General features: G+C 48.3%; 1 protein-coding gene across 2 annotated transcripts; it reads right to left on the bottom strand.

Moving 5' to 3' along the window:
- Window positions 1-1,052: 1,052 nt before the first annotated feature.
- On the bottom strand, window positions 1,053-24,950 carry LOC119813043 (testis development related protein). Of its 2 annotated transcripts, none has more exons than XM_042054996.1 (3): window positions 24,769-24,950; window positions 4,018-4,115; window positions 1,053-3,315 (listed from the first exon to the last, which is right to left on the bottom strand). In XM_042054996.1, the coding sequence occupies exons 1-3, from the start codon at window positions 24,892-24,894 to the stop codon at window positions 2,970-2,972; spliced, it is 570 nt and encodes a 189-aa protein (XP_041910930.1). In that variant the 5' UTR covers window positions 24,895-24,950; the 3' UTR covers window positions 1,053-2,969. The 2 variants fall into 2 exon arrangements, with proteins under 2 accessions (XP_041910930.1, XP_038184064.1); XM_038328136.1 differs by having other exon boundaries at window positions 24,793-24,950.
- Between the last annotated feature and the right edge of the window lie 956 nt (window positions 24,951-25,906).

Below are 25,906 nucleotides of genomic sequence, written 5' to 3'. Positions count from 1 at the left end.
GGCCACCGAGGCAACCCCTGAGTGCAAGCCTGGCCACAGGTAAGCGGTGAATGGCAGAGGTGCTGGGCTGGGAGAAAGGGGGTGAAACCCAGTACCCCACTTCTCCAAAGCATCCATAGCCAAGAAGGGACACGGGCTTTCTGGAGCTTTCATGGGGTCCAGTCCCTATGGACATTAATTTTTTTTTTTCAAGACAGGATTTCTCTGTGTAGCTCTGGCTGTCCTGAAACTCACTGTGTAGACCAGGCTGGCCTTAAACTCAGAGATCTGCCTGTCTCTGCTGAGTGCTGGGGTTAGAGGCGTCGCCATCACCACCTGGCTGCCATTAATCTTAATAAAGGTCACTGTTTGGAAAAAAATATCCAAGGCATGGTCTCTTTTGTTTTAGTGTTTTTTGAGATAGGGTTTCTGTGTGTAACAGTTCTGACTGTCCTGGAACTCAGTGTGTAGAGTAGTCTGCCCTAGAACTCACTGAGATCTGCCTGCCTCTGCCTCCCGAGTGCTGGGATTAAAGGTGTGCGCCACCACAGCCTGGCCAACGGTCATGTTTTAAAAAGAGTGGGTAAGTAAAGAGCAACATGCTGTCTCTGGTACGCTCATGTTTCTTGGATGAAGACCAAGTTCCTTAAGGGAGTACTTAACTCATTAACTAAGGACAGCAGAACAGACGCAGCCCAGGGCACCCCGTGCCCATCACTCCCCAGGTAACAGTCTCATATTGTTAGCGATATGAAAAGACCCATGTATGTAATTTCAGCACAGCACAGCTGGGAGTGGTGGACGGCCACATTTTAGGATGAGGATTACAAGGTCAGGGAAGCAACTGTCAGCTCTCGCAGATCAAGGAGACGGACGCAGCTTTTCGTTTTTTCTTTAATCCTTAGCTTTAAGAAGACTCTATCCCTCCCGGAGAGCCAAACACATCCCCGTTAAAAAGAGCAGAACAGATACTAGGTAGAGACTGTGCCTTTCCTGAACCGGCCCAGATCGCAGCTGCATTGCACACTGCATCAGAATAGAGCAATTTTACTTGAAAAAGTTTCTCCTGAAAGCATACCAATAAATATTTGCACTAAAAATCTCAAACACAAGATATTTTAATTTGATACAACAGAAGAAGAGTTCACTTTAGTTAATCTTTCTATATTAAAAAACATCGAGTCTGGTGTACAGTGCATCTTCACCTTCCAAGAGGCAACAGTGTAAAGGTCCCTGTGCCAACATGCACCCTTGCATCCAGGTACACGGGCACAGGGAGCTACAGGCACTTAGCCCTCGACACAGGCCCAGCGAAGGCAGAGGCTGTGAGTCCGAGAGCTCGTTCCCTACATTCTCAAGGCTTTGGATTCCTGGGCCACAGGCAGTCAGCCAAACAACCCAGGGGCTGCTGCTGTGGGCGTCAGCATGAGCTGCTCTTCTGTCCTCACCTGCGGTTACCCCTTTTGAAGACAGGAGAGTCAGAGCCCATGCCCTCAACTGTTTACCTGAGAATACTTCAAGATGGTCTAGCTCACACGCTACAGTAGAAATTATACACTGTGCATTATGAATCAAAATCTCCATAAGTTCACAGTCTCTAGGTGTTAACAATTTTTTTTTTATTTGAAACCATGTAAAGCCCTCTCAAAACTCATTAGGTAAACTTATTCTACTTTTTTGAAAATGCACAGCTCAGTTGATGTGTGGACAGGTGGATGGTGACAGGTGGCTGGCTAGCGAGGCGGCGGACAGACATGTAGAAGGGCATACCTAGCAGACTTGTTCCATTAAAGACACAGATGCTCTGACACCACGTATGCACTGGGCCACTCCACTGTGCCACAAGAAACATTGAGTGGGACATCCAGGTACATGAAACACTGCTCACACGGACAAACTCAAGGGCAGTGTGACGGGAGGCTGTTCATTTTTAATCTAAACGAAGAGAAATACACCACCTCCGTCAGAGCACTGTTAACTGAACAACAAAAGCAACGTGCACCAGCTGTTGCTAAATGCCCCCTACGGAGGTACCAACCCTGCCAATCCACAGGCCCACAAGCAGGGACAGTCAGCAGTGTGAGACAAGCAGAGCAGGTTCGGGGGTAACACTTCTTACAGGTTTAACGTCAATCATAAAAGTATCTCGTTTTGAAAAACTAAACATCTGAGAGTCATAGAAAAGAGGCACTTCAGTAAGTTATACACAGTCTTAACCCTACAGCGAGCAGGTTGGTGTTTTCGGGGCAAAGCTAAGATTATTGGGTGACTGGAATTCACTCATAGTATTTCTTTCATCTTTAAGTTTGAAAATCAACATGTTTTGAAGAAAATAAAGATCCCGTATTTAAAGGTTCAAAAGCAAAAATACAATTCCATAAGAGAACCCGTTGCCACCCAAGCTCACACTGGAGGTGACTCCGCCCCAGCAGCAGGCGGGCCACTCACAACGCCGGCTGTGACGTTCTACTTCAAGCCACCTCAGTCGCTTCCAGCAGCCAGATTCTGTTTCGCTTCTGTCTTAACAAGGGAGAAATGAACCTGTTGTTAAACTGAAAGGCCGTCGCCGCCTTCGGAAGATGCTCTTGTGTTCTGACAAAGGGAGAAGGTACCACTGAGGCCACGCCCACACTCGTGTCATCACACGCGTGTCACACGCGTGTCACATGCAGGGACAAGATGACTGAGGCTGGCGGGAAACTTAGAGGAGGCTGCGAGTCATTGTTCTGTCTCACGGGACAGCGCCAGCGACGCACATGTCCTTTCAACAGACACGCGCCCAGGGGGCGGGTGTTTCTGCAGTCAGGCTGCCCGATGTCCCCAGGAAGCCATGGCGCACGTGGGTCACGGAGCACAGAACACAAGCGACTCAGTGGATCCCTTTCTTTGACTATGAGAGGGCTCAACAAATGAATGGCGCACTAGGAGAAGGCCACCAAGGCTTGGCGAACCCTAGAAGCAACACGATGTCACAGTGAAGGTCCATTAGCTCATTCCACCTCCTCACAGGCGTCTGTGAGGTGGCCCTTGCTCTGTCGCCTGATGCTGACTAGCTTCCCTGCTGAGCGGAGGCTCCAGCGGGAGCTGCTAGCCGAGTTGGCCAGGCTGGTGTACTTGGTAGAGCCCTTGGTATCATCCTCCCAGCCGGACCAGGGTGGGCAGCTGCTGCTCCCGTCCTCGACGTCGGCTGCCACGTCCTCAGCAGTAAGTTTCGGGGGCTCCCAACCTTCGATCTGGTCTGGTTTTTTAGGCTGGGTATTCTGCTTCAGAACCAAAGTGTCCCAAAATCCTGATTTCTTCTCTGCCTTTAACTCTTCTTTTAGTCGTAGATTACCTCTGTAGGTGAAAAGTTCAGGTTTGGTCACACGGTGATCTCATCAAAATGTTACTTTGATAAAGTCCTTTTCTAAAAACCTTAAACTACTCAGAAAGCCAATAGAAACCTGGGCCTAAGCTTGATATGAACATTAAAAATCATGGGAAACTTAGCCAGCATAAGCTCACAGAAGCCGCACGTCGACTTTCCATGCTGCATGAGCAAAGGACCGATTCCCAGACAGGCAACAGGGAACCAGCTCTGGGAGGCTGTAGGAGGGAGCACACAGGCAAACCAGGCATGAAAAGCCGAGGACCAGTCTAGGTTATAAATAAGAAGAACTCTGTTCACTAAGTGGGTTTCCTGCAGGGTTGCTCCCAGAGAAAGCTACTCTCAGACATTTAGTAGCGATTTAAAGAAAAGGAAGTGCTCAAGACTTCTGTTGTGGAAAGGGAATGGCGGGTACGGAGAATACCTCAGTGTCCTGACTGACTATATGTCAGCATCACTCAGGACACAGGGGTCCGAGATCTAACGTCACATCACCGAACGACCAAGAGGACCTTTTGGGAAACCACGGCCCCAGCACTGCAGTGTCTGCCTCAGTGAGGAAGAGCTGCTGCCCACGGCTGCAGGGGGTCCTCTGCCCGCAAACACAGCTACTCCCCAGCACTCTCTTTGCTGGTAAGGTTACCCGCTCAAGATGGCTGCTCATGACTCACCCTTTGGACTTGGGAGATTTGGACGTCTGGATCAGATGCTGTTCGTCATCTTTATTAAACAGAGAAGTTACTTCTTTCCAGCCTCTGAGACTTGCTCCCTGAATAGGGGAAAGGTGAAGACACACATCACATCTGAAGCCATGAATCCACAGATCTCAGTTTCTGACCCCCACAGGTCAGTCTATGGCTCACTGATGGCAATCCAGCTTGGAAGATCTTGCACCAGGCGGCTTTATCACCATGGTAATAGTACAGAGTGGTTGTCTCACACCTAAACAGTATAGCCTATGACACACTTAGGCCACATGGCACACACACACACACACACACAGCCTAGATTAGTACCCTAAGGCTGTGCATATCCTACTAAAAAACAAGGCCTGAGCACAGTAAAGAGATAATGGGCAACACCTGTGTCAGGTGCCAAACACGACTGGACCTGCATTCTGGGCTTTGCCACAGTGCACTGGCCGTGTGGTTGCTCACACCATCACCACCAACATGGAAAGAATGTGTTTTGCTGGTGACCATGGCTGAGACATTACTGGCAAAGGGCATTTCCAGACCTGTTACAATCTCATTGGCATGTTGACAGAAATGCCTGAGGCCAAGCACGCCCCTGACCCTTCCACAGCTACATACACTGTATCCTACCTGCGCATCCGTGTTCCAGGAAACCACATCCTGGAATGTGTTAGCCAATAATAATGTTTTGCTTGAGGAAGGTTGTGTTAAAGAAGCGTAGTTATGGCCTGAGGAAGATTACAACACATGAAGGAATCAGGTAGCCTGGCACTGAAGGGGACTAAGGCTATTTACAGGGGGTCACCAGCCCCAACCTCCACAAAGACAAGCTTTGGAAAAGAAACAATATGTTTTATTGGTTCTGGAAATATCCTGTTATACCATTTCATTTATGAAACCAGGGTCTTACAATGAAAATCACTGTAAATTTATTTCTTAAGTAACTTACTAGGCAGAGGCCCGTGTTCCCTGGGAGTCTAACTGTTGCCCCCACATCATCAGCCCTGCTGGTTTGAGTAAAGGGAACTGTTAAAGGGCTCGGTAGGCTTTAAAATTTGAAATGTTAAGAAGAAAATACAGAAAAGGGAATCATGAAAATGGAGCTGAGAGGCTGTGGAGACCTCTGGAAGGAGACAATGTAATATATTTCAGTGAGCCCTTCAGGGCATACAGGTGGGAAACCATCAAAACGTATCCGGGAACCACAACTCCCCTCTCAGCCCCTTGTTAGTCTAGACCTTAGGAATCCCCTCTTGGCAGGGGTCTGTCTCCAACTGTCAGACCCTCCGCCAAACCCGTCGAGTTAGGATCCTGAGTGGTGTGCTCATGCCAAAGGAACCACTACAGCACAAAACAGAAAAGAACCTAGGCACGGGACACCAGTTAACCATTCCAAGTGCCTATGTAGATACCCAGCGAGCAGCAAAAGTTACACAGTGCTGAGGAGGCTGGTGTTGTGTCCTGCGCTCCTCAGCTCTGGGTGAGGGTGCTACATTAGTCTCCATGAATCAGGAATGGAGTCCAGACCTGATCCACTGCGCCCAGCACCAACTGACCCCAGAGTACCTCTCTGAAATCGAGTCAGAGAGCCTCAAAACAAACACTGTGACTCCCTGTGAGGACATGAACCGTGAGGCCTCAAGTCACTTGACTGAAGCAGCAGCTACGACACACAGGGAGCCTGAAGCAAGTTTTGGGGGTATTATGTTCACCAAGCCCAGACCCTCCCCTGTGGACCCCATGAAGCACAAACTTCCATCAGACCAGGCCAGCTGACTCACTGGCTCGGCCCTCCCCAGCTGGGGCTGCACATTCCACTGCTCCCTGACCATGGTTGCCAGGGAGCTGCTCTGCATTGGAAGACAAGCCAAGCAAGAGAGGGACCTCACGAGCTTTGCTTACCACCCAGTGTGTGCTTGCATTGGCGTTATTAGGACGGAGCCTGCAGCCAATGGGTTTTAAACGAGAAGCCTCCATGAGGGACAGTGAACAAATGCAGGGAAAATATACCCAAAGAGGAAAATTTCCTAGAGACCAAGCGAATGGAAAAGGCACTCTTCAGGAAGGCCGAGCCATGTTCGTCCCCCAGAGTCTGGAGAGCGAACCACGGTCAGAGAACTGGAGGAGTAATAGGGGGTCGCAGCTGTAATGAATACAGATAGGTTAAGGAGGCCAGTGGCCAGCTGTGGGGCAGCTGTGGGGCAGCGGGAGCCTGCGGTGTTTCCTGTCCACCTGCCTGTTCAACAGCTAAAGTTTTCTGACAGCGGACCTTCCCAGAGCCCTCTGGTGTGACTTTAAGTATGCACCATGCCAAGGGCAGCAGAATTTACATGCAGAACAGAATGGCTTAGGCCACACTGGGCTGGTTTCAAGGCCAGAAGTCTCCTCCCACTTCCTCTGGCCCGTTAGCATTCTTATTTATCAACTCTACAAACATTAGAAAACCCCCAGTCATAGTTTTCTCAACTCTCAATCAAAATGCCCAAAGTCTTAGGGATTTGGGCTTTGACATTCTCTAAGTCTCTTTTCAGTGAGGGGCACCCTTGCCTCGCCGCTGAACCTTGTCCAAGATTGCTAGCTGGCACACTCAGTGTGGTGTTAAGTCTGCCCAGGCTGAAGGGGTTATCCATGTTTGTTAAGGTCATACATTTTCCTGGATTTGGACCAAAAGGGACCCCAGGACTCACTGCTGATGTTTTTCCTGTGGGGTAGTTCTGTTTTTTGGAGACCCTATAGCAGCCGGCAACAGCTACACCACAAGCAAGGATCAGATACTAGTCAGTGAGAACACTCTGGGGAAGAGCTGACCCTGAGGCTCAAGCCCCATCCATGTCCTAGACACCTGAGGACACTGGGCAACAAAGAGTCTCCCAGGAGCAGGAGCAGAGGGCATCCTACAAGGAGCAGACAGAAGCTTGCAGCCAGGCCATAACTACTCTGCCCCGTGAGAAGATCGGTATATACATTAACTCACTATGATCAAACATACCAGACAAGAACTTATACAAAGTTACCAAGGCACCAAGGCTCTCTGGTCCCTGTGCAGGGCACATCCCTCAAGGAGCAAAGTCTGGATTCTGCCACCAGTCCGAAGGCTAAGTACTTTATACGGCACAGCGGCAATGAAAGCACCATCATAGCTTTGGAAGTGGAGCATTAGCCCACACACTTTCCACTCTGAGTTAAGAGCGAATGGCTCTAACCACACATCAGTACCCAGCATTTCTTCAGAGCAGGGCGACGCTTCTGACTCCCTGGTCCCGAGCTTCTCCAGAGGGTGGAGGGATATATGGGAGAACAGCTCTTTCTTTCTTCTGAGTTCCCCCACTACTGTGGTGCAGAAGTTTCTGGATCCCTCAAAAGCCATGAGCTCTAAAACAGCACACTCCGACCTCCATCTGACACAGACTATTTCCATCTATAGCACCGTTCTCACCTGTCACCTGCTGGGGGGAGCGGGCAGCCCTCATCTTCAAGGGCTCCAGGCAACCCCATCCCTTGGATCTACGAGTCCTCCCTCAGCGTAGGTGACTATCAATGGCCCAGTACCCACAGCCCTGCCACAGCAACTGCGTGTTCTGTGAGTCAACTCAGCAACCAAGGCACCTTTCAGTCCTGTGATTCTCCTCCTCCTCCACAGCCTACACACAGGCCGGAAGGGTTTCTGAGGTGATGGATCTTGACCCTTTCTACTGCTGGGGGCAGAGATGACGTTGCAGTGTCCCTGATGAGGCTAGTGGAACCTGTCTGTACTGCCCCGGTGACCCTGGAAGAACATGCCAAACCCAGACACCTCCCCTCTGTGAGGAGCCTTCCCTGGGCTCCATGCAGGGAAAACCTCACAGGAACATCCCACAGATGTGGTAGAGCAGGTGGCCTTTGGTATGGGAAGATGTTCAGGGGCTTAAGACATGGACACGAGGTAGAGCTGGCCTTGGTGGGGTAAGTGTATGCCCTCCACTGTGTGGGCCACTAAGAAATTCTCTTCTGAGATCTGTCCTTTGGCTACTCTTTAGGGAAGACATGACAAACCTAAGAAGCAGCCTCCAAATCAGAAAATCAGTGACAACCAAAACCAGTGGCAGTGACAGCCAGCAAGGCAAGAAGAAAGGAAGGCCCCAGAAACAAGGGAGGGAGTCCCATCAGGGTAAGGGAAGGCTGGTTTCTTCTAGCTAGTCTTCAGTCCGAGTAGTCGGCCTGACATGTGGGAAAGGAGGGACACTCAGCTCACTGGGACTCTTGCTGGAGAGGGGAAGCTGAGGGCCTTGTCAAGGATGCAGAAGCACCCAGGGAGAGTCCTGTAAGCCCAAGGGTGCATCATGAACACAGGACACAGGGAAATAGCCAAGAAAGTTTCAAAACCGACCCCAAGGGAAGTAATGAGTTCCAATGCTAGGTAGAAGCACAAAGCCAGCCAGGACTCAAGGTGAGTCAGTCTCCTCTCTCTCTCTCTCTCTCTCTCTCTCTCTCTCTCTCTCTCTCTCTCTCTCTCTCTCTCTCTCACAGACACACACACACACAAATGCAAAACACTACTACTAAACTTGTTTTCCAAGTCGTGCTACTTATCATATCTAGTGCCACCACTACAAAGCCCAAAACAATTGCATTTCTTTGTTTTCCCGCAAATACAAAACTCCAGTTTTACGGGGTCACTATTTCAGTGAAGCATATGTGAAGGCTTCATCCGCCACAGGGGGATCTAAGTTGCCCCCTTCCTGAGACCTGAGGGTGGCTAGCAGTCCGTGCCACCAAGCACGACAGGCCCATGTGGTGCCCGTCCACAGAGTACCCGGCATCAACTCCCACTGCAGACTATGTCAGGATGGCAAGACAGCGCTGCCTTGCACTGAATAAAGGCAGCTGTGTAGACACTCTCTCTGAACATGATCACAAGTCCAAGCGGGACACAGACACGATGCTCTAGTCTTCCCGTGAGTACCACACAACCTCTCTCACGCCTAGCAACACTATCGACAAAACTTCATGTTTATCCTCTGGTGTGTGTGCACTTTGAATCTGGGCCTTTCACGCGAGGCAAGCACTCCGCTGATGAGTTATAGCCCTAGACATTTTTTTTCCTTTTTATGATAGATTTCCACCAAGTTGGTCAGGCTGACCTAAAACTCGCAATTCTCCTGCCTCATCCTCTGAGCAACTCACTCAACAGGTATGCACCAATGTTCCTAACATAAGTACATTTTTAAGATATTAAAGTTCAGAGGTCGGCTGGGAAGTCCTTGTTAAGCCTCACCATCCCAGTTGTTACTATGAAACATGGACAGCCACGACATCAGACACAAATGGCTCCCAGAAATCTTCTCTCATCTCAAGTTCTGATTTCCACAGGTTCCCTGGGGTCTATGCAAATTACATGTAGAAATCCAGAAATACAGTCATTGCTTTAAGCTATGCTAGGCAGAGTAATGCAGTCTCAAACTGCTGCAATCCATCTCACCGGGGATAGGATCAGCACTTCCTCCGGCACACCCATGCTGTATGCATTACCCACCAGTCCCGGGATAGGATCACCAATTTCTCCGGCACACCCATGCTGTATGCATTACCCACCAGTCAGATTCTCAGTTATCAGGCTGACACAGAGCATGGTATTATACAAGTAATCCGTTCTACTTCACTAAGCCCAAAGGACATCAGTAGTTGTGCTGCCAACTTATTACATAAATTGATACTAATCTCTTGCTGTGCCCAATGTGTAAGTTGTTGTTGGACTTTCTTTGGGATCACCAGTCTCCAAATAATGACACAAGGCTTATTATTAATTACGAAAGCTTGGCCTTAGTTTAGGTTTGCTCCCAACTAGCTCTTAGGACTTAAATTAACCTGTCAATCTATATTCTTCCATGTGGCTTGAGTGTATGTCTGACTTCCTCAGTGTCTCGCTGGCATCTCCCCCACCCCTAGATTCGTCCCGAGTTACTCTCTCTGCCTGGAAGTCTGGCTTAACCTTTTCGGCCAGCTGCTGGCCATTTAGCTTTTTATTAAAGCAATCATAGTGACACATCCTCATCCAGTGTAAACAAATACCCTGCAACAGTTAAACCCTATCACAGGCACCTGTTGGCGGTCTTGGGCGCTCCCCCAGGGACAGGTGTATGAAGGGATCACTGCTCATAACTTCCAGAGGACGCGCTGCCCCCACAGTCATACCTGTGCTACTACACTTCCTTGCACTGATCTCCACGAGGTAGGCACGGACATCCATGGAGCTAAAGCTGCCTGAGACTACACCCCGCCAATGCTCCTCTCAACTCCAGAACTTTTTCTATACAAGACCTATAGTCTGGCATCACGTCTGCAAGGAGAGGACACAAATGCACCTTGCAGCTTGTTCTAGGGCACTAAGACCAGTTTGTCTGAGGATGTGGAACATTAGCCTCTAAGAACACCACCATCATCTTCATGGAAGCAGCCCTGACTGAGCAAGAGACCCTCAGAATTGAGCCTGTTGAAGGTTGACACTTTCTCGTAGAAGGAGTCATTGGATGGACTCCCACTTGAGATTTTGGTCTCTCCCTCCTGCATTTCCTAGTCAGCTGTATGTGATTTTGCCCTAATTGTTCCCAGCTTCACGGTCTCAGAAAACGCTGAAATATATAGTATGGAAAGTTACCTGAGGAGGGGCTCCATCTGGGCAGACGGCCACGCTGAGTCATCATTCATGCTGTGATGGGACTTCTCTGGAGTCACCCATGCCTATAAGGGAGCTCAATAAACATACTGGCTCCCCAAGATGGACTCTGATGGAATTGTGCCTTGGCTTGTGGGTGGTGCACTATCAGAAGGAGGTAGATGTTTGTTTACATGTCCTTAGAGGAAGAGTCCCCATGCCAGGGGGTGATCATGAGGGAGTAGAAGCAAGCCTTCCTGAGACTGTCCTGGGTGTCAAGAGCTGCCAGCACCCTTGTTCTTCTCCATGATCAGTGGGGACAAGATTGTCACTGTGGGAACAATAGTTAAACCACAGGCAGGCCAGGCCACCTACGCAGTCAGGCTATTTGGTCATGATGCAAGAGAGATGGCCAAGTTCTGGATGTGGAAATCAGATTGCCTTAGGCTCAAAGACTCGAGTTAGTGAGAAACGGGTATTCTGGAGAAACTTAGGATTCTAGGTCAACAGCGAAATGAAACCCAAGGCCTTTTTTATCAGAACCAGAGTATCAGGCTACCGGAGACTTTTCACGAGACCTTGGCCAGCTCAGAACATCTGAGAAGAGAGGGCCTCAGAGTTGGATGGTCCCACGACTGATCTCACGGAGCTAGGGTCAGAACAAGAGGTAGTGCTGGATCCCAGGTGGAGAAGGCAGTTTCCAGGATCCCGTCTACTGAGACACAAGCACATACTCGCGTCCTGGGGTCATGGACTCACAGCCAGTGTGAGCAGCTCAAGAGGGGAAAGAGCTGTGGCTTCGGATATGAGGCTTGCAGTTAGGATGCTCAACAGAGCAAGCACCTGAGAGTGCTGTCTCCTGCTCTCGTGTTTATGGTTGTGTGTGTGTGTAAGACAGGCAGATACACACTATGAGAAAGAGAGAGCAAGGGAGAATTGGCAGCCAGCCAATATCTCTGGGAAATCAACAAGATGGCTAACCGCAGAGAACTGGGGGCCTGGAAAACAGAAATGAGGGACAATGTGATACCCTTGCCTGACTGGAGATCACCTCTCAGGCCATTGTGTGGAAACAAAGTAATTACAGCACTGGTTAGCAGAGGCCTCATTGGCCAACAACAAAAAGATGTGCGAGCACTGGCTCTTTAAGGGCAGACCCTGCGACAGGCTGTCCTAGTGAGGGCTTCTATGGCCCGGACAAAGCAGCATGACCAGAAGGCAAGCTGGGGATGAAGGGCTGATTTGGTTTACACTACAGCATTGCTGTTCACCGCTGAAGGAAGTCAGGACAGGATCCTACAGACAGGAGCTGATGCAGAGGCCATGGAGGGTGCAGTTTATTGAGTTGCTCAGCCTGCTTTCTTATAGACTCCAGGACCAGCAGTCCAGGGATGGCACCACCCACCATGGGCTGGACCCTCCCCCACTGATCACTAACCGAGAAGATGCTGGAGCTCACTGAGCATGTCTTCAGCTGAAGCTCCTTCCTCTAATGATTCTAGCTTGTGTCAGGTTGACATACAAAACCACCAGTGCACAGGCACCTGCTGAAATACATCCATGTCTAAACTTTAGCTGCGGGCACGGGGTGTTCACTCACGGTGACGTACTGCTGCCAGCCTGGGGCAGGAGGGGCGGGAGGGGCAGGAGGAGCACCTGCAGGGATGGGCAAGAGGGGCAGGATGGAGCGGCGGTAGTTTCTTCTCCTCTGAGAACAGAGGGACACAGGCAACAATGAGATGCAGTTAGAGATGCAGCCAGAAAAGCAGATCAGGAAAGGACCAAATACACAGATGTCTGATAATAACCCACAAAGCCTGGAGCAGATCTCAGGGACGTCTTGCTCCATTAGAAGCAGTGAGATGACTTATGGTTGAAGGTGGACATGGGTAGCCTCCAGGTCATAGCAAGCGTCTTCAGACTCCATACTGTACAGTGCTGGCGAGACCCCAAGGGTGCGAGGGGGGCATCTGTACACAGAGAGCTATGCTGGTCAGGTGAGTACCCTCCACAAGCAGACAGAACTGGTCCATGGAACAGCATTCTACACCACAGGTAGCATGGGAGTTAGAGAAAGACAACAAGCAATGGCAGCCATGTTTGTAACCCACAGAGTACAACTAGCTAAGGAAGCAGACACGCGGCGCTGCAGATGTCAGCGGCAGTGCACACCTTTATTTAACCCCAGCTCTCGGGAGGCAGAGGCGGGCAGATCTATGTGAGGTCGAGGCTAGCCTGGTCTACAGAGTTGTCCTGGAACTTCAGGACAGCCAGACCTACACAGAGAAACCCTGTCTAGGGGGAAGGTGCAGGGTGGGGGGTGAGTAGACAAGTAGACAAGTGCCATTACCCACAGAAAGCATTTACTCAAGGCTCTAGAGCAGAGAAAGAGTCCACGAGAGATACTGCTTTCTACTGAGTTATTCAAGGTGAACAGAGGCGCGGGGATTTGCTGGAGCCCGTCCTGCAGCTAAGAGACTAAACAGAAACAGGATGGGAAGAGATAATCAGCACTTCATGGAGGCTTAGACTGGGGACAACAAAATGGCTCTTCTCGAAGCCCAGGCTTCGGTGTTGCTTATAGAAACCCCATTCTTAGAGCAAACACCCTCAGATCAATAACCCAGGTTGTTCCAGGGCATCTCCAAGGTGGCCTGGAGCAGGAGCAGCCCCACAGGCTGTCACAGAAACCCACCATCATCCCAGAATCAGAGGGTTGTCCTGAGGCTCAGGGGGTACCTCCAGTTCCTAAACACAGTTCCTAGCAGACAGCTCCTGGATGTGGAGGCCCTTCACCAGCATACAGTCCTCTGTTGGGGTGGGGGGGGGGAACTCTGGTCTTCCTCCTGCCCATTCCCCAACCTCCCAGTAGGACACTGTCACAAGTCCTTTCTGTTCTCCTACAGGCAGGGGAAAAAGAAGATTCAAACTAGCTGCTACTTTTGTTTTTCTGAGACAGGGTTTCTCTCTGAAGCTTTGGAGCATGTCCTGGAACTCGCCCTGTAGACCAGGCTAGCCTCAAACTCACAGAGATCTGCCTGTCTGTTTCTGCCTCCCGAGTGCTGGGGTTAAAGGTGTGTGCCACCATCATCTGGCTTACTTTTTCAAGAAACCAGTGTTCTAGATTTCTCTTTCTTTTGTGAAAGGAAACGGAAATTGTTCAGTAGCACAGTGACCAAGTAAGATGGAAGAGGAATGCACATGAGTGCCAAGGACAGACAGACAGACAGATTTAGGCAGATCCAGCATCCCTCTGCTTTTCCCAGTCATTCTTCTCATTACTCAGAACATGGAAATAACTAGGAGGAAGCTACAGCTCTCACCCATCCTTACAGCTGCCAAGGCTTCAGGAGCTTGCATGCCCTCTTGAGCGAATGTGCAAGCCCAAACCCCGGCCCAGGAAGCACATGCTCTCCTGAGGCTGGTCTCTAGACCAGTCTGGCAAGCAAGTCAGAAGGAGCTAGGAGTACCCCAGACCTAGAAGGCCTCCTAGGGCTGTGCCCCAGGCAAGAAATAAACCTTCGTTGTGTTTGATCTTTAAACTGTGGACTGTCTGCTTTTCGCTACATTAACTACCACGGGGACACACACAAGGAAAGGCAGCCACCTTTGGTAGCATGTGGCGAGTGTCAAACGGCAGAGATCTGAAGGTTATGAGGCTTCACAATCAGAGGAAGACCTGCCAGCCTTGGAAGCTGGAGTCAGGCATCTGGAGGAAGAGGATAAACAGTAGTGGACTCAGGAATGAGCAACACCGAGTCCGAAGGGGAAACCCTCAGATGTCCATCACAGCCCCCCATTGCCTAGGGCCAAGGCAAGGCCAGCACTGCTGGCTGGGGAGCTTCTAGTGATCATAAATATTCTCTGAACAAAGCATTACGTAAATAGGTCTGGCTGATTTCACTAGGAGATAAAAGGAGAGAGGAAAAGGATCCAGATTTCCTGGGCTTAAAACAATAAATTGAAACTGCTGGAGGGCGTGGGGTCGGATGAACTGGAAAGGGTACTGCAGTGCCAGGTAAGGCGGAAGCAGAAAGAACAACAAAACAAAACAAAACAAAACAGGAGCACGGAAACCCAATGGGAGCAGATCTGGGGACCAAACAGGCCTGGCAAAGGAGAGATTATTAGGCAACAATATCAACAATGGGAAGGTAGGAAAGAATGAAGGACCCCAAACTTCCACCAATAGCGCAAACTTCACCAGACCCTTCGGTAAGGACCAGCCCACACCTTCAGCACTGATGATGACCAGAGCTCCCTACAGAGTGGAGCTCCAGTTCTCTGGGCCCACCTCCTGCCACTCTGGTAGGAGAGCTACAGTGAGCTGCACACGGCAGAGCTGAGCTGCGGACAGGGCCAGAGCTGACTTGCAGGAGGCCCGGCCTCCTTTGAGCTCTTCATTCCATCGTCCTGTATTCCTAGCTTTTTTCCACCTTTGCCTGAAGTTGCCTGGAGAGTGTTACTTAGTTTCAGTTTTCTAAATTAACTCGCTTTCTTCACTCACCATGTCTGTGTGATCTATCCCTGACAGGGGCGAGAGTCTGCTCACTTTGCCTAGGCAGGATCCTTCCTTTCCTCCTGCAGTAACACTGCTCATATGCTTGGCCGGGACAGCAGTGCCTGAGCCAGGCGCACTGGGCTTCCTGCTGCAAAGCCAAGCTCCATCCCGCTCTAGGGCACCCAGGCAGGGACTGGAAAGGAACAGAGCTTAGAGCTGCAAACAGAAGGAGGAAGGCGCTTACAGGACTCGACACCCACAGCAAATGGCAGAGACCAAACACAGGCTGTGCTTCTTCTCCAGGTGTCCTTGTGCAAGATTAATCCAGTTCAGAACACAAACTGTACACTTACAAAAAAAGAAAAAAAAAAATCTAAGTTCTATTCTCAGTGGCTACTGTGAGAGATGAAACTAGGAATCAATAACACTAAAACTTTTACTATTTGCAACAATATTATAAAGAGTTAGAACATGAACCTAACTGTAATGTAAGTCAAAGAATTCAGTTGAATAAAAATGCAAGGTAAATCATATCTAAAACACGGACCAAAGGTAGCTTATGTTTACAAACCACAGCAATAACCTATTATTACAAGATGAACTCAAAAAAGTAAGGTGTGCACATTTATGAGACAACAGAGGAATCAGGATGATCACACATCTTTAGACGACCCTCCATGCCCTCGAGAACCACTCAACACAGGTACAGCAACCATGGCAACCCCATCTCCACTTCTTAAGAAGACTATTGTAGAGCCAATGGTGACTAAGCATGCCAGCCCTGGGTCAGAGCTGGGCCCAAGACGTCTCACAGAAAACACACAGCTGCAAACACTGAGGGAAACAGAAGACCTCAAACCAGAAACTTAAGCTTCTACCTTAAGATCTGGAAAAAGAAGAGCAAATGAAACCAAAAACAGGCAGGATGGAACAAACAGAGATTAGCACAGACGTGAATGGGTAGAGAACAATGCAAGAGGGAGCAGCAAGACCAACGTTTTTCTAAATTGAAATAAAAAAATGTGTGTGAATGCTAGTGGCTTGCACCTGTGGTCCCAGCTACTTGGGAGGCTAAGGCAGGAGGATCATTTGAGCCTATAAACTCAAGATCAGCCTGGCTAAATGGATAATCTGACTCAAAAATGTATCGACAAAATGGACACATTAAATTAAACTAAGGAGAGGAAGATTCACATTGCTCAGATGAAGAATGAGAAAGGAAATGTTACTCCAGAACACATTAAGTAACAGAGCATTAACAGATAACAAGACGAAATGGGGAAGACCCTGCACACACACAAAGGACCAAACGTGACTCAAGAAATCGAAAATCTGAACAGATCTAAAACAAGCAAAGAGAGCGAACTAGTAAAGACTAAACAAAAACAAAAACAAACAAACAACTGCCCCCAAAGAAAACACTAGGCCAGACTTGTTCAATATTGGTCTACCAACTATGTAAAGAATTAACAGTAATTCTTCAAAAAGTCTAAAAATAAAAAAGGAACATTTCCTAATTCATTCTGTGAAGATAGTATTACGTTGATACCCAAAGCAAAGAGATCACAGGAAAAGACAAATATAGACCATATGTCATAAATATAGACACAAGAAGCCCTCAACAAAATGCTAGTGAAGTGCCAAGTGAGGCGGCGCACACCTTTAATCCCAGCACTCGGGAGGCAGAGGCAGGTGGATCTCTGTGAGTTTGAGGCCACCTGGTCTATATAGAGAGTTCAGTGCCAGCTAGGACTACACAGTAAGACCCTGTCTCAAAAACAAAACCAAATAAAACCCTAGTAAGCCAAACCTAAAAATTATTAAAAGCATCATGCATTTGGTCAAGTGGCTATTCTGAAATATAAAGTTGGGCAAACATCTGGAACCCAATTATATACCACAGCAAGAAAATAAGAAACATAATTCACACGGCCAGATTACAAAAAACCATGACAAAATCCACCATCTTTTCATGATTAAATACTCAGCTCTAAGCTTGTAATGAAGATTTAAGAAACACCACAGCTGGCTTCACACTCAGTGGTGAAATACTGAAGGCCTTCCCCTAGGATCAGGAACAAGAAAGAAGGCTGGCTCCTGCCATTCCTGTTCAGCAGTAAGCTAGAGGGCCCCAAAGGGCAATTAGTCAAGAAAAAGAAACTAGGCAACTAGATTGCAAAAGAAGTAAAACTGTCCTCAAGTGTAGAAGCATTATCTTTTTACAACTAATGAAAGAGGTAAGGACATCAGATATTCAATCAAGATATAAAAATATATTGCTCTTATACACACCAGCAATGAACGTAAAAATCAAATTAAAGCTATTTCTGATTGCATTAAAATAATATAACTAGAAATAAAGATGGCAAGATTTCATATTTAGTCTAGGAAAATCACAAAATATTTTCAAGTTTTGTGAGATCTAAACAAATGGAAAAAACTCATCTCATCTCATATTTTATGAATCAGAAGATTGAAAACAATGCTTAAACAGCATTGTTCCAGAAGCTGATCTACAGACAATACAGTCCCTATGGGGTATCAGCTCCTCTCTCTACAAACAGTGACCCGCTGCTTCCAAATGCACATGGCATAACAAAGCATTCCAAACAGCAAAATCAGCCTAGAAAAACAAGAATATATAAGAGCTAAGGTTTTCATCTCAAGACGTGCTACGGCACAAGTGGTAATCAGACTGAGGTCCTGGCACATGTGCCCTGAAGGTCCAGAAGAGGTGGCACGCACGCACGTGGCCAACTGACTTTCAAAACAGTACCATGACAAGTCATTAAAAATGGAAACATCTTTTCCACAAATGTGACAAGTAGACGCCATGCCAAGGAACTCAGTTAGACCCTTACTTCATACCGTGGGCAAAGAAGAAAGGACAAAGAATCTGACAAGCAATGAGGGTGGCCATGGTGCTGGATTTGGAAAGTGATTCTCAGGAGAGATATTCAAACCAGAAGCAAAAACAACTTAAAATGTGCTTCAAACAATATGAAGAGAATCGAGAGACAGCCTAACGTGAGAGAAGTGGCTGCAGAGTTTGATACAGGCAGGGCTGGTGACTTTCATCCACAATGTACAAGAACTTTATAGTTCAACAATAAAAATATGAGTCACTCCATCTTCTCAATGAGTCAAGACCAAATAGAAAGTCTCAAGAGTCATCAAGGAAACATTAAAAAACCCCACAAGGCTTTCAGAATCCTCACACACTGCTGGTGGGGATGGAAACTGGCCCAACCTTTGGGAAAGAGGATGGTAGTTCCTCAGTGACCGAACAGGGAATCAGCATAGGGCTTGTGCTGGCTAGTCTTATGTCAACTTGACACACAAACTAGAGTTATCTGAAAGAGGGAACCTCAAATGAGAAAAATGCTTCAATAGGATCCCAGTGTAGGGCATTTTCTTAATTAGTGACTGATGGTAAGTGGGCCTAGCCCTAGTGTTGGGAGCTGTGAACTCCTCGGGTCCTGAATTTCTGGTGAACAACTTGTAATGCTTGCAGCTGCTCTGAGCACGAGACCCTCAGGAGTTCCTGATGGCAGGGGAGTGGTTTCTGGTGGGTTTGGCTGTAGCGTGGCTATCAGTTAAGGATCTCTATGTAGGTGGCTCTGGTACATAATAAGGGGGGGCATTCTTTTTTCAAGGTTGACCCGTGTCTCTGTGTGTCTTTGTGTGTTTCAATCTCCAGCCCCTTGCCCGGTTCATGAGCTGTAGAGCACAAACGGGCATGGTGCGCTACACCCACGGTGGGTGGTGCCACACTGGGCTGGCGGTCCTGGGTTCCATAAGAAAGCAGGCTGAGCAAGCCATGGGGAGCAAGCAGGTAAGCAGCACCCCTCCATGGCCTCTGCATCAGCTCCTGCCTCCAGCCAGGCTCCTGCCTGTTTGAGTTCCTGTCCTGACTTCCTTCAATGATGAGCAGTGGTGATATGGGAGTGTGAGCCAAACAAACCCTTTTCTCCCCAAGCTGCTTTTTGGTCGCGGTGTTTCACCGCAGCAGCAGAGACAATAACTAAGATGGGGCCCTTTTCATGCATAGGAACATGGCTCCAGAACTGAGAAGAGGTCACCAAAAAATCTTGTCCACAAGCGGTTATCCCAACACTCTGTGTTCCAGACAGTTAGGAAGAAATAATGCAAACGCCTGTCAGAGGATAAAGGATGAAGGAAGCCCAGTGGAGTCCTGAGCTGCAGAGCAGATGGGGGGCTGTCAGCCACAAACCCCACAGGATCGCATGATTCCACGTACATGAAATTCCCTGTACTGTGGGTGGAGAGGTGGAGAGGCAAGGCAGGACTCTTTCAGGTTCTCAGACTGACTGCACCCGTGAACACGTTAAGAACCACGGCACCGCCATATTTCATGGTAAAGCAGAATGTGATATAAATGTTATCTCAGTCGTGCTTCTAAAAGGCAGGCAATTGAAATGCCAAGGGGTCCAGACCCCCAAAGGCTCTTGCTCCAGAAGTCACACAAAGTCTAGAAAGGAGACTACCAAACAGAGTCTTGGTGTGGCAGTGTGAGCTAGTCATCCCAGCACCGAGGAAGGGAGGCTGGATGCAGAAAGCGGGAGTTCCAGTCCGCCCTGCAGGACATGCGGTTTTAGGCCACTCTGGCCTCCTCGACATTTCCTTGTTTTTACTGACACAAAACTGCAAAGAAAGCGATTTTAAAGTCCAACTCAGTAAGCTCAAGAATCCCGAGAAGATTCCTAATAGATATCAGCACATTTATTTAACAATATTAAATGAGAAAAGCAGGTTATAGGAGAACAAGGATAATTTTGCCTTGCTAACTTTTTACATGAAGACATATACAACATAAATAGGAAAAATCTATAACACTTCAATCTTGGACTTGGGACTTCTAGAACCCCAGGAAACAAGTGCTCACTGTGTAAGCTATCAGCTTATCTTTTGGTTGAGGCCACCCAGATGGGGCAAGACAATCAATCATATAACACAAAAACAGAAACAGACGGAAGAATGAAGAAGCACTTGGCACTGATAGAGATCTTCACCTGGCATCCACAGGTTGACCTTGCATTGGCAAGGACTTGCATTTGCTTCGGTTTATGAAAATAGCTCATGGGAAATGGAATGAAGGGTTAGCTACAGAGGCACGGGGGCAGGACAGAGGGAGGACTGCATCCTATCTTAGGGCTACACTCACTTTGTTCCATCAGAAAGGACCCCGGCATTGGCTTCCTAGACTTAGACGTCAAGCCAAGCACAATGTTACAGTTTGCAATCCTCCTTCCATCCTAGATCCACACCAACAAGCGTCCTCCGGCAGAGCCCTTGGACACCCAGAAAGGAAGGTGCGTGCCATCTGGACAAAGTCACGTCGGTTCTTCCCATCATCAGATCTGATTTTAAAATATTCGATTGGTTGACGGATTTGTTTCAATGCACGTGTGCATACCTGAGCCTTCAAAGAATTAACATGAAATGTGTCATAGTTTCCCCAAAGCTTGTTTGTAAGGACATTTGTCGAAATGGTGCTGATGTTGGATGCTTCTACATCCCCTTGTCTGTATTGCCACAAAACTGGACGGAAAGGAGTTTTAAAAACTGACTCAGAAACCACACAATCTTTGAGGGGAGACCTGATTAAATAAATAGATACTGGCGAGTCTTGAGCTGATTTCAGCTGGTGGTGCTAGAACAGGAAGTGTTTCATGAGTCTGGGTATCCTGAGAGAGAGCAATTCAAGACACACTTAAGTGTCTACAGCCAAAAAGTAAATGCATGTTCCTGATCTGCATACATGTTTAATGGATATACAAAAAAACTTAATAATGCGTCTGTTGAGACAGCCTGACAACATTCAGAAATCTTGTACTATATGCATCATCAACTTTAATTTTTAAACTAAACACTAGATTCATTAAAATATATCTCCCCAGGCTGGAGAGATGGCTCAGTGGTTAAGAGCATTGCCTGCTCTTCCAAAGGTCCTGAGTTCAATTCCAGGCAACCACATGGTGGCTCACAACCATCTGTAATGAGGTTTGGTGCCCTCTTCTGGCCTGCAGACATACACATCAACAGAATATTGTATACATAATAAAAATAAATAAATATTAAAAAAATATATCTCCCTGTATGGAATGGTTGCAATGCACAATCCTCCTCATAAGCCTCACTGAATTTTATATTGTATTTCTTACATATTTATATTGAGTTATACTTTAATGCAAACAGATGTTTCTTTTCTTTTTAATCTTATATTTTCTATTTCAATTTTTGTTTTTTAACATTTCGTACATGTAAACAATGAAATGCAATATCACCCATTTCCCCTCTAACTCACACTCATAACCCCCAACACAGTCCCTCCCAACTTTATAGTTTTGACAACCCACTGAAGTCCAATTAGTGCTACCCATGAGATGTTTATTTCAACAAAAACAAAAAGCCGATAACCTAAAGAAGTGCAGAGGATTTGTACCCACGTGTAAAAACAAGCTGTAGTAGTGAATCCAAGTGCCCCACACTTCACACTTACTCAGAGCACAGCAGCATACTACACTGAGTGTCCACACTTCACACTTACTCAGAGCACAGCAGTATACTACACTGAGTGTCCACAGTTCACACTCAGAACACAGCAGTATACTACACTGAGTGCCACACTTCACACTTACTCAGAGCACAGCAGTATACTACACTGAGAGTCCACATTTCACACTTACTCACTACTTTTTCTTCAGAGCAAACACACACACCATCAGAAGCAGACCTCAGTTGTACACCCTGCTTTTTGAGAACGCAGAGGACAAACAGGGCTGTAAACCAAGCACTTTCTAGAATCAGAATGCTGCTCCCCATGGGCATGCTCCAACACTAAACTTTCTCTAAAGGGGAGGGAGGAGTCAAAGGACTAAAGCAGAACATCAGAAAATGTTTTTTAGACAGGAGAGAAAATGAACGTCAACCCTATCCATTATTAATTCCTATTTCTCTCCACTTTAAACATTTTGTAGGTAGCAGTTTTATGATGGGTTTGTTATAGCTTTTAAAATTTCATTCTAAGAGAAGTTGGCTTTGTCTAGATTGATGCTCCTGAGTTCCCAATCTATCTCAGAATGTCAGTTGCCCCCATTTGGCTGCATAACCTAGGTTGGTCTTGATTTTGTGATCCTCCTCCCTCTGTCCCTGGAGTGCCAAGATTATAGCTTAGCACCCAGCCTAGCTACCGATTTTTCTACAGCAACATCTGTTCGACATTATAGAATAGGCATCCTTAAAATGCAACAAACAAAGCCACAGGTCACAACTGGACGATAACAGGCACTAACTTAGATGGATGCTGGACATAGCAAAGGCTCGTGCCATGAAAAAGATAACTGATAAGCTGGACATATCAATGGTGTGATATCCACGAAAGAAATAACTGGCAAGTTGGATTTCATTGAAATTAAAAACTTCTACTTTGAAAAAGACACTGTGGAGGGCTGGAGAGATGGCTCAGAGGTTAAGAGCATTGTCTGTTCTTCCAAAGGTCCTGAGTTCAATTCCCAGAAACCACATGGTGGCTCACAACCATCTGTAATGGGGTCTGGTGCCCTCTTTTGGCCTGCGGGCATACACACAGACAGAATATTGTATACATAATAAATAAATATTTTTAAAAAGACACTGTGGAGAACATGAGAAGATAAGTCATGGAGGAGGAGGAAATGTTTGAAGATACGCAGCTGATAAGGGATCCTTATCCAAAAAAGTACCTGATGTAAAAATGGGACAAACGCCTTAAAGGACACACAGATGGCAAATAAACATGAGAATAGATGCCCCACATCTTGGTGGGGGTTAAGATTAAAAATCACAGTGAGATACCATTATACACCGACTAGAATGTCTGACATCCAGGAACACTGAAATACTGAGAGCAGGCAAAGACAGGACAACAGTGGCTCCTCGCCCACTGATCGTAGGAACCTGGGTGAGGGGGGATGGTGTAGTGGGTGAAAGTACCTGCTGGGCAAGCCCGATGACCAGAGGTCAATTTCAGACATGGAGCTGTGCATCTGTACTTCCTGCACTCCCATAGGAGATGGGGGGCAAAGGCAGGAGAATGGCTCTGAACCCCTCTGGCCAGCTAGACTGGAGTAAGCGGCCGAGGTGGTAAAAACACGGAGAGGCCCTGCTCAAGAAGGGGGAAGCAAGAACCAACTCTCTAAGCCTGTCCTTTGACCTCCACATGCATGCTTGCTCGTACCCACACATGTATCATACACACATACACAGAACAGATCAAAATGTACTCTGGCCAGACAGCCCATCAGTCCCATTCTTGTTAACTTAAATGGGCTGAAATGGTTTCTACAGAAAGCCCACCCTGCTCGTTTACAGAGGCTTCGGTACCAACTGTCAAGTTTGAAAGCAATGGCGACGTCCTGCAGGTAAATGGGGGAACTGGTCTGCAGAAACAACAGGATATTATTCAGACCCCAAAATAAATGTACTATTGAACTGTGAATATTAAACACGTATTACTGGCTAGAAGATAAGCAAACATTTAAAGACCACTAACAGATGTTCATTATTGCATTTAAGAGTTGCCGTTCAGCTATAAAAATTTGGAGGCTAATCAAAAGTAGGTAAGCACTAGGAACTCCAAAAGGTAACTTCTCAAGCGTAGATCCAGATAGAAACCATAATTAAATGCCTACAGTCATCAACTCGAATGTCTGTGAGTTGGCAATGTTACTAAATTCCCAAGAAATGTTTTAAATGAAACTTCATTCCTAACAACTGTTATTTTGCTCCAACAGGGGAAGAAGCAATTTCGGGACTATTTCCAAGTTCTCAAAAGAAAGATTTATATCATCCACAGTTTTCACAAGGTATTTCAAAAAACGTAACAAAATAGCTCTGAACTTTAAGATTGGCTTATTTTGTGACCTCAATTTCATAGTACATGAAAGGGAATGAAAACCCGCACTGAAAAAGTGGGTGGGGAAGATTCATACAGACCCACCTGGGATCACCTTAATTAAAAAATTCTAGACATTCCAGGCATATCTCTAAACTTGTCGGGTCAAAGCCTTTTCTGTGCAAAGGACTCTGATCTCTTCTTCCGGGGGAGGGGGCGGCGTGTGGGGGGGGATCAAAGGCTTTAAAAAAAAGGGAATACGTGTGGTGCAAATAAATATTTAGCACACTTTGCGTTTGCTACTGTCACCAAAAGCTTTTTCCGGCGAGCGAACCGCCGTCCCGGGGAACCATGATTCAGGGCTTCTGTTTCTCCCACCCCGGAATAGAAACACCTGGCCTGGAAGCGGTCACCCCGCGTCCCTGGAGTCCCAGGGGGAACCCTAGAGCCCTTGGCAGCTGAGCGAAGGGTAGTGCCGCCGGCCAGCACGGAAAGTACCCCGGTTGCGCGCCCCGCGGTAATCCACACGTACTGGCTCTGGGGCCCGCGACCTGCAACGAACGGGCCACTAATCCGAGGAGCCCTGCGGGACCAGTCACCTCATAGCCCCGAGAAGCGTCGGGTCCCTTCCAACTCCGCACTCGGCGCGGGTCCCCCATGCACCTGCACCTCGTCCCCGATGCACCCCGCTGCCCGCACCTGCGCCCCCAGGCGTGCCCTCACCGGCGCCGGGGCAGCTGCTGAAGCCGGCTGTGCCCCGCGCAGCCCGTCCTCCTCTTCGGGGGGCTCGTCCAGAAGCACCCGGCCCCGGCTCAGCTTCCACATCTCGTGTGTTCGGCGGCTCCACTCAGCGTCGCTCCCGGACTGGGGGAGGACGCTCGACCCGCGGCTCTGGGACAGTGCGGAGGACTGGGCGGGGAGGGGCGGTCAGTTGCGGGTGGCCGTCCCCTCCCCGCCCCCAGGCCCGCCCCCAGACCCTCCTCCAGCCCTTCAGCCGGCTCGCTGAGTCCCTCAAGTCCCCTGCCCCCTGGCCCTCCTCCACCCTGACACTCAGCCAGTGTCCCCCTCAGTCTCTGACCTCTCCTCCCTCCCCAGGACCGCCCCAACCTCCTTAAGTAGGTCCCCCAGGGTAACCCAGCCAGCCGGGTCCTTTACCCAGGGACCACGAACCCCGGGCCCACCAAAAGCACTTGACATTTCCCACCAGTGACCCCTGGACCCCCGGCCCTTCGCTCACACAGCCCGATGGGCGGGGTTCATCTCGGATCACCAAGGCAACGCTGAGGTGGGGCTGCACAATACGCATGCTCACCCGGTTTGTGCTACGGGGGGCCGAGGGCGGGGCTTTGCAGATCGGAGGCTAAGGGACTGGGTCCTAAGCTGATCCTAAAAGGTCTATGAAATATTAATGGATATGGGCCACCGGAGGAGGGGAGGCACCTGGGGTGGCTACTAGGGAAAGAAACTGTTTCTGGATAGGAGACGGTCACTTTCCGTTGCCGTGAGGTCTGTCCTGGGCCTACTAGGATGCAGTGATGGACAGATGTCAACCAGAGTCCAGGGAAGGGTCCAGGGCCCCAGAAGAGATGAGGCTGGTGAGTTGTCAGTGTCAGTTGGACTTGGTCCTCACCCTTGACTTCCCCTGGTCCTCTTGCACAGATTGTCGTCTTTCAGGGTGCCACTCAGACCGCTGCAGCCTGAGTTCTGATCCCCAGCAGCAAAACAAAACAAAACAAAACAAAAATCTGAGTGAAGTGGCACAGCGGGGTGTGGAAGACAGGAAATACCCAGAGCTTGACATCCAGCCAGAGTAGTCAATCTTCGTGTTCTGGGTCAA

This window comes from Arvicola amphibius, chromosome 4 (genome assembly GCF_903992535.2).
Source record: "Arvicola amphibius chromosome 4, mArvAmp1.2, whole genome shotgun sequence".
Taxonomy (NCBI): domain Eukaryota; kingdom Metazoa; phylum Chordata; class Mammalia; order Rodentia; family Cricetidae; genus Arvicola; species Arvicola amphibius.
This window is presented reverse-complemented; position numbering and strand designations above follow the sequence as displayed.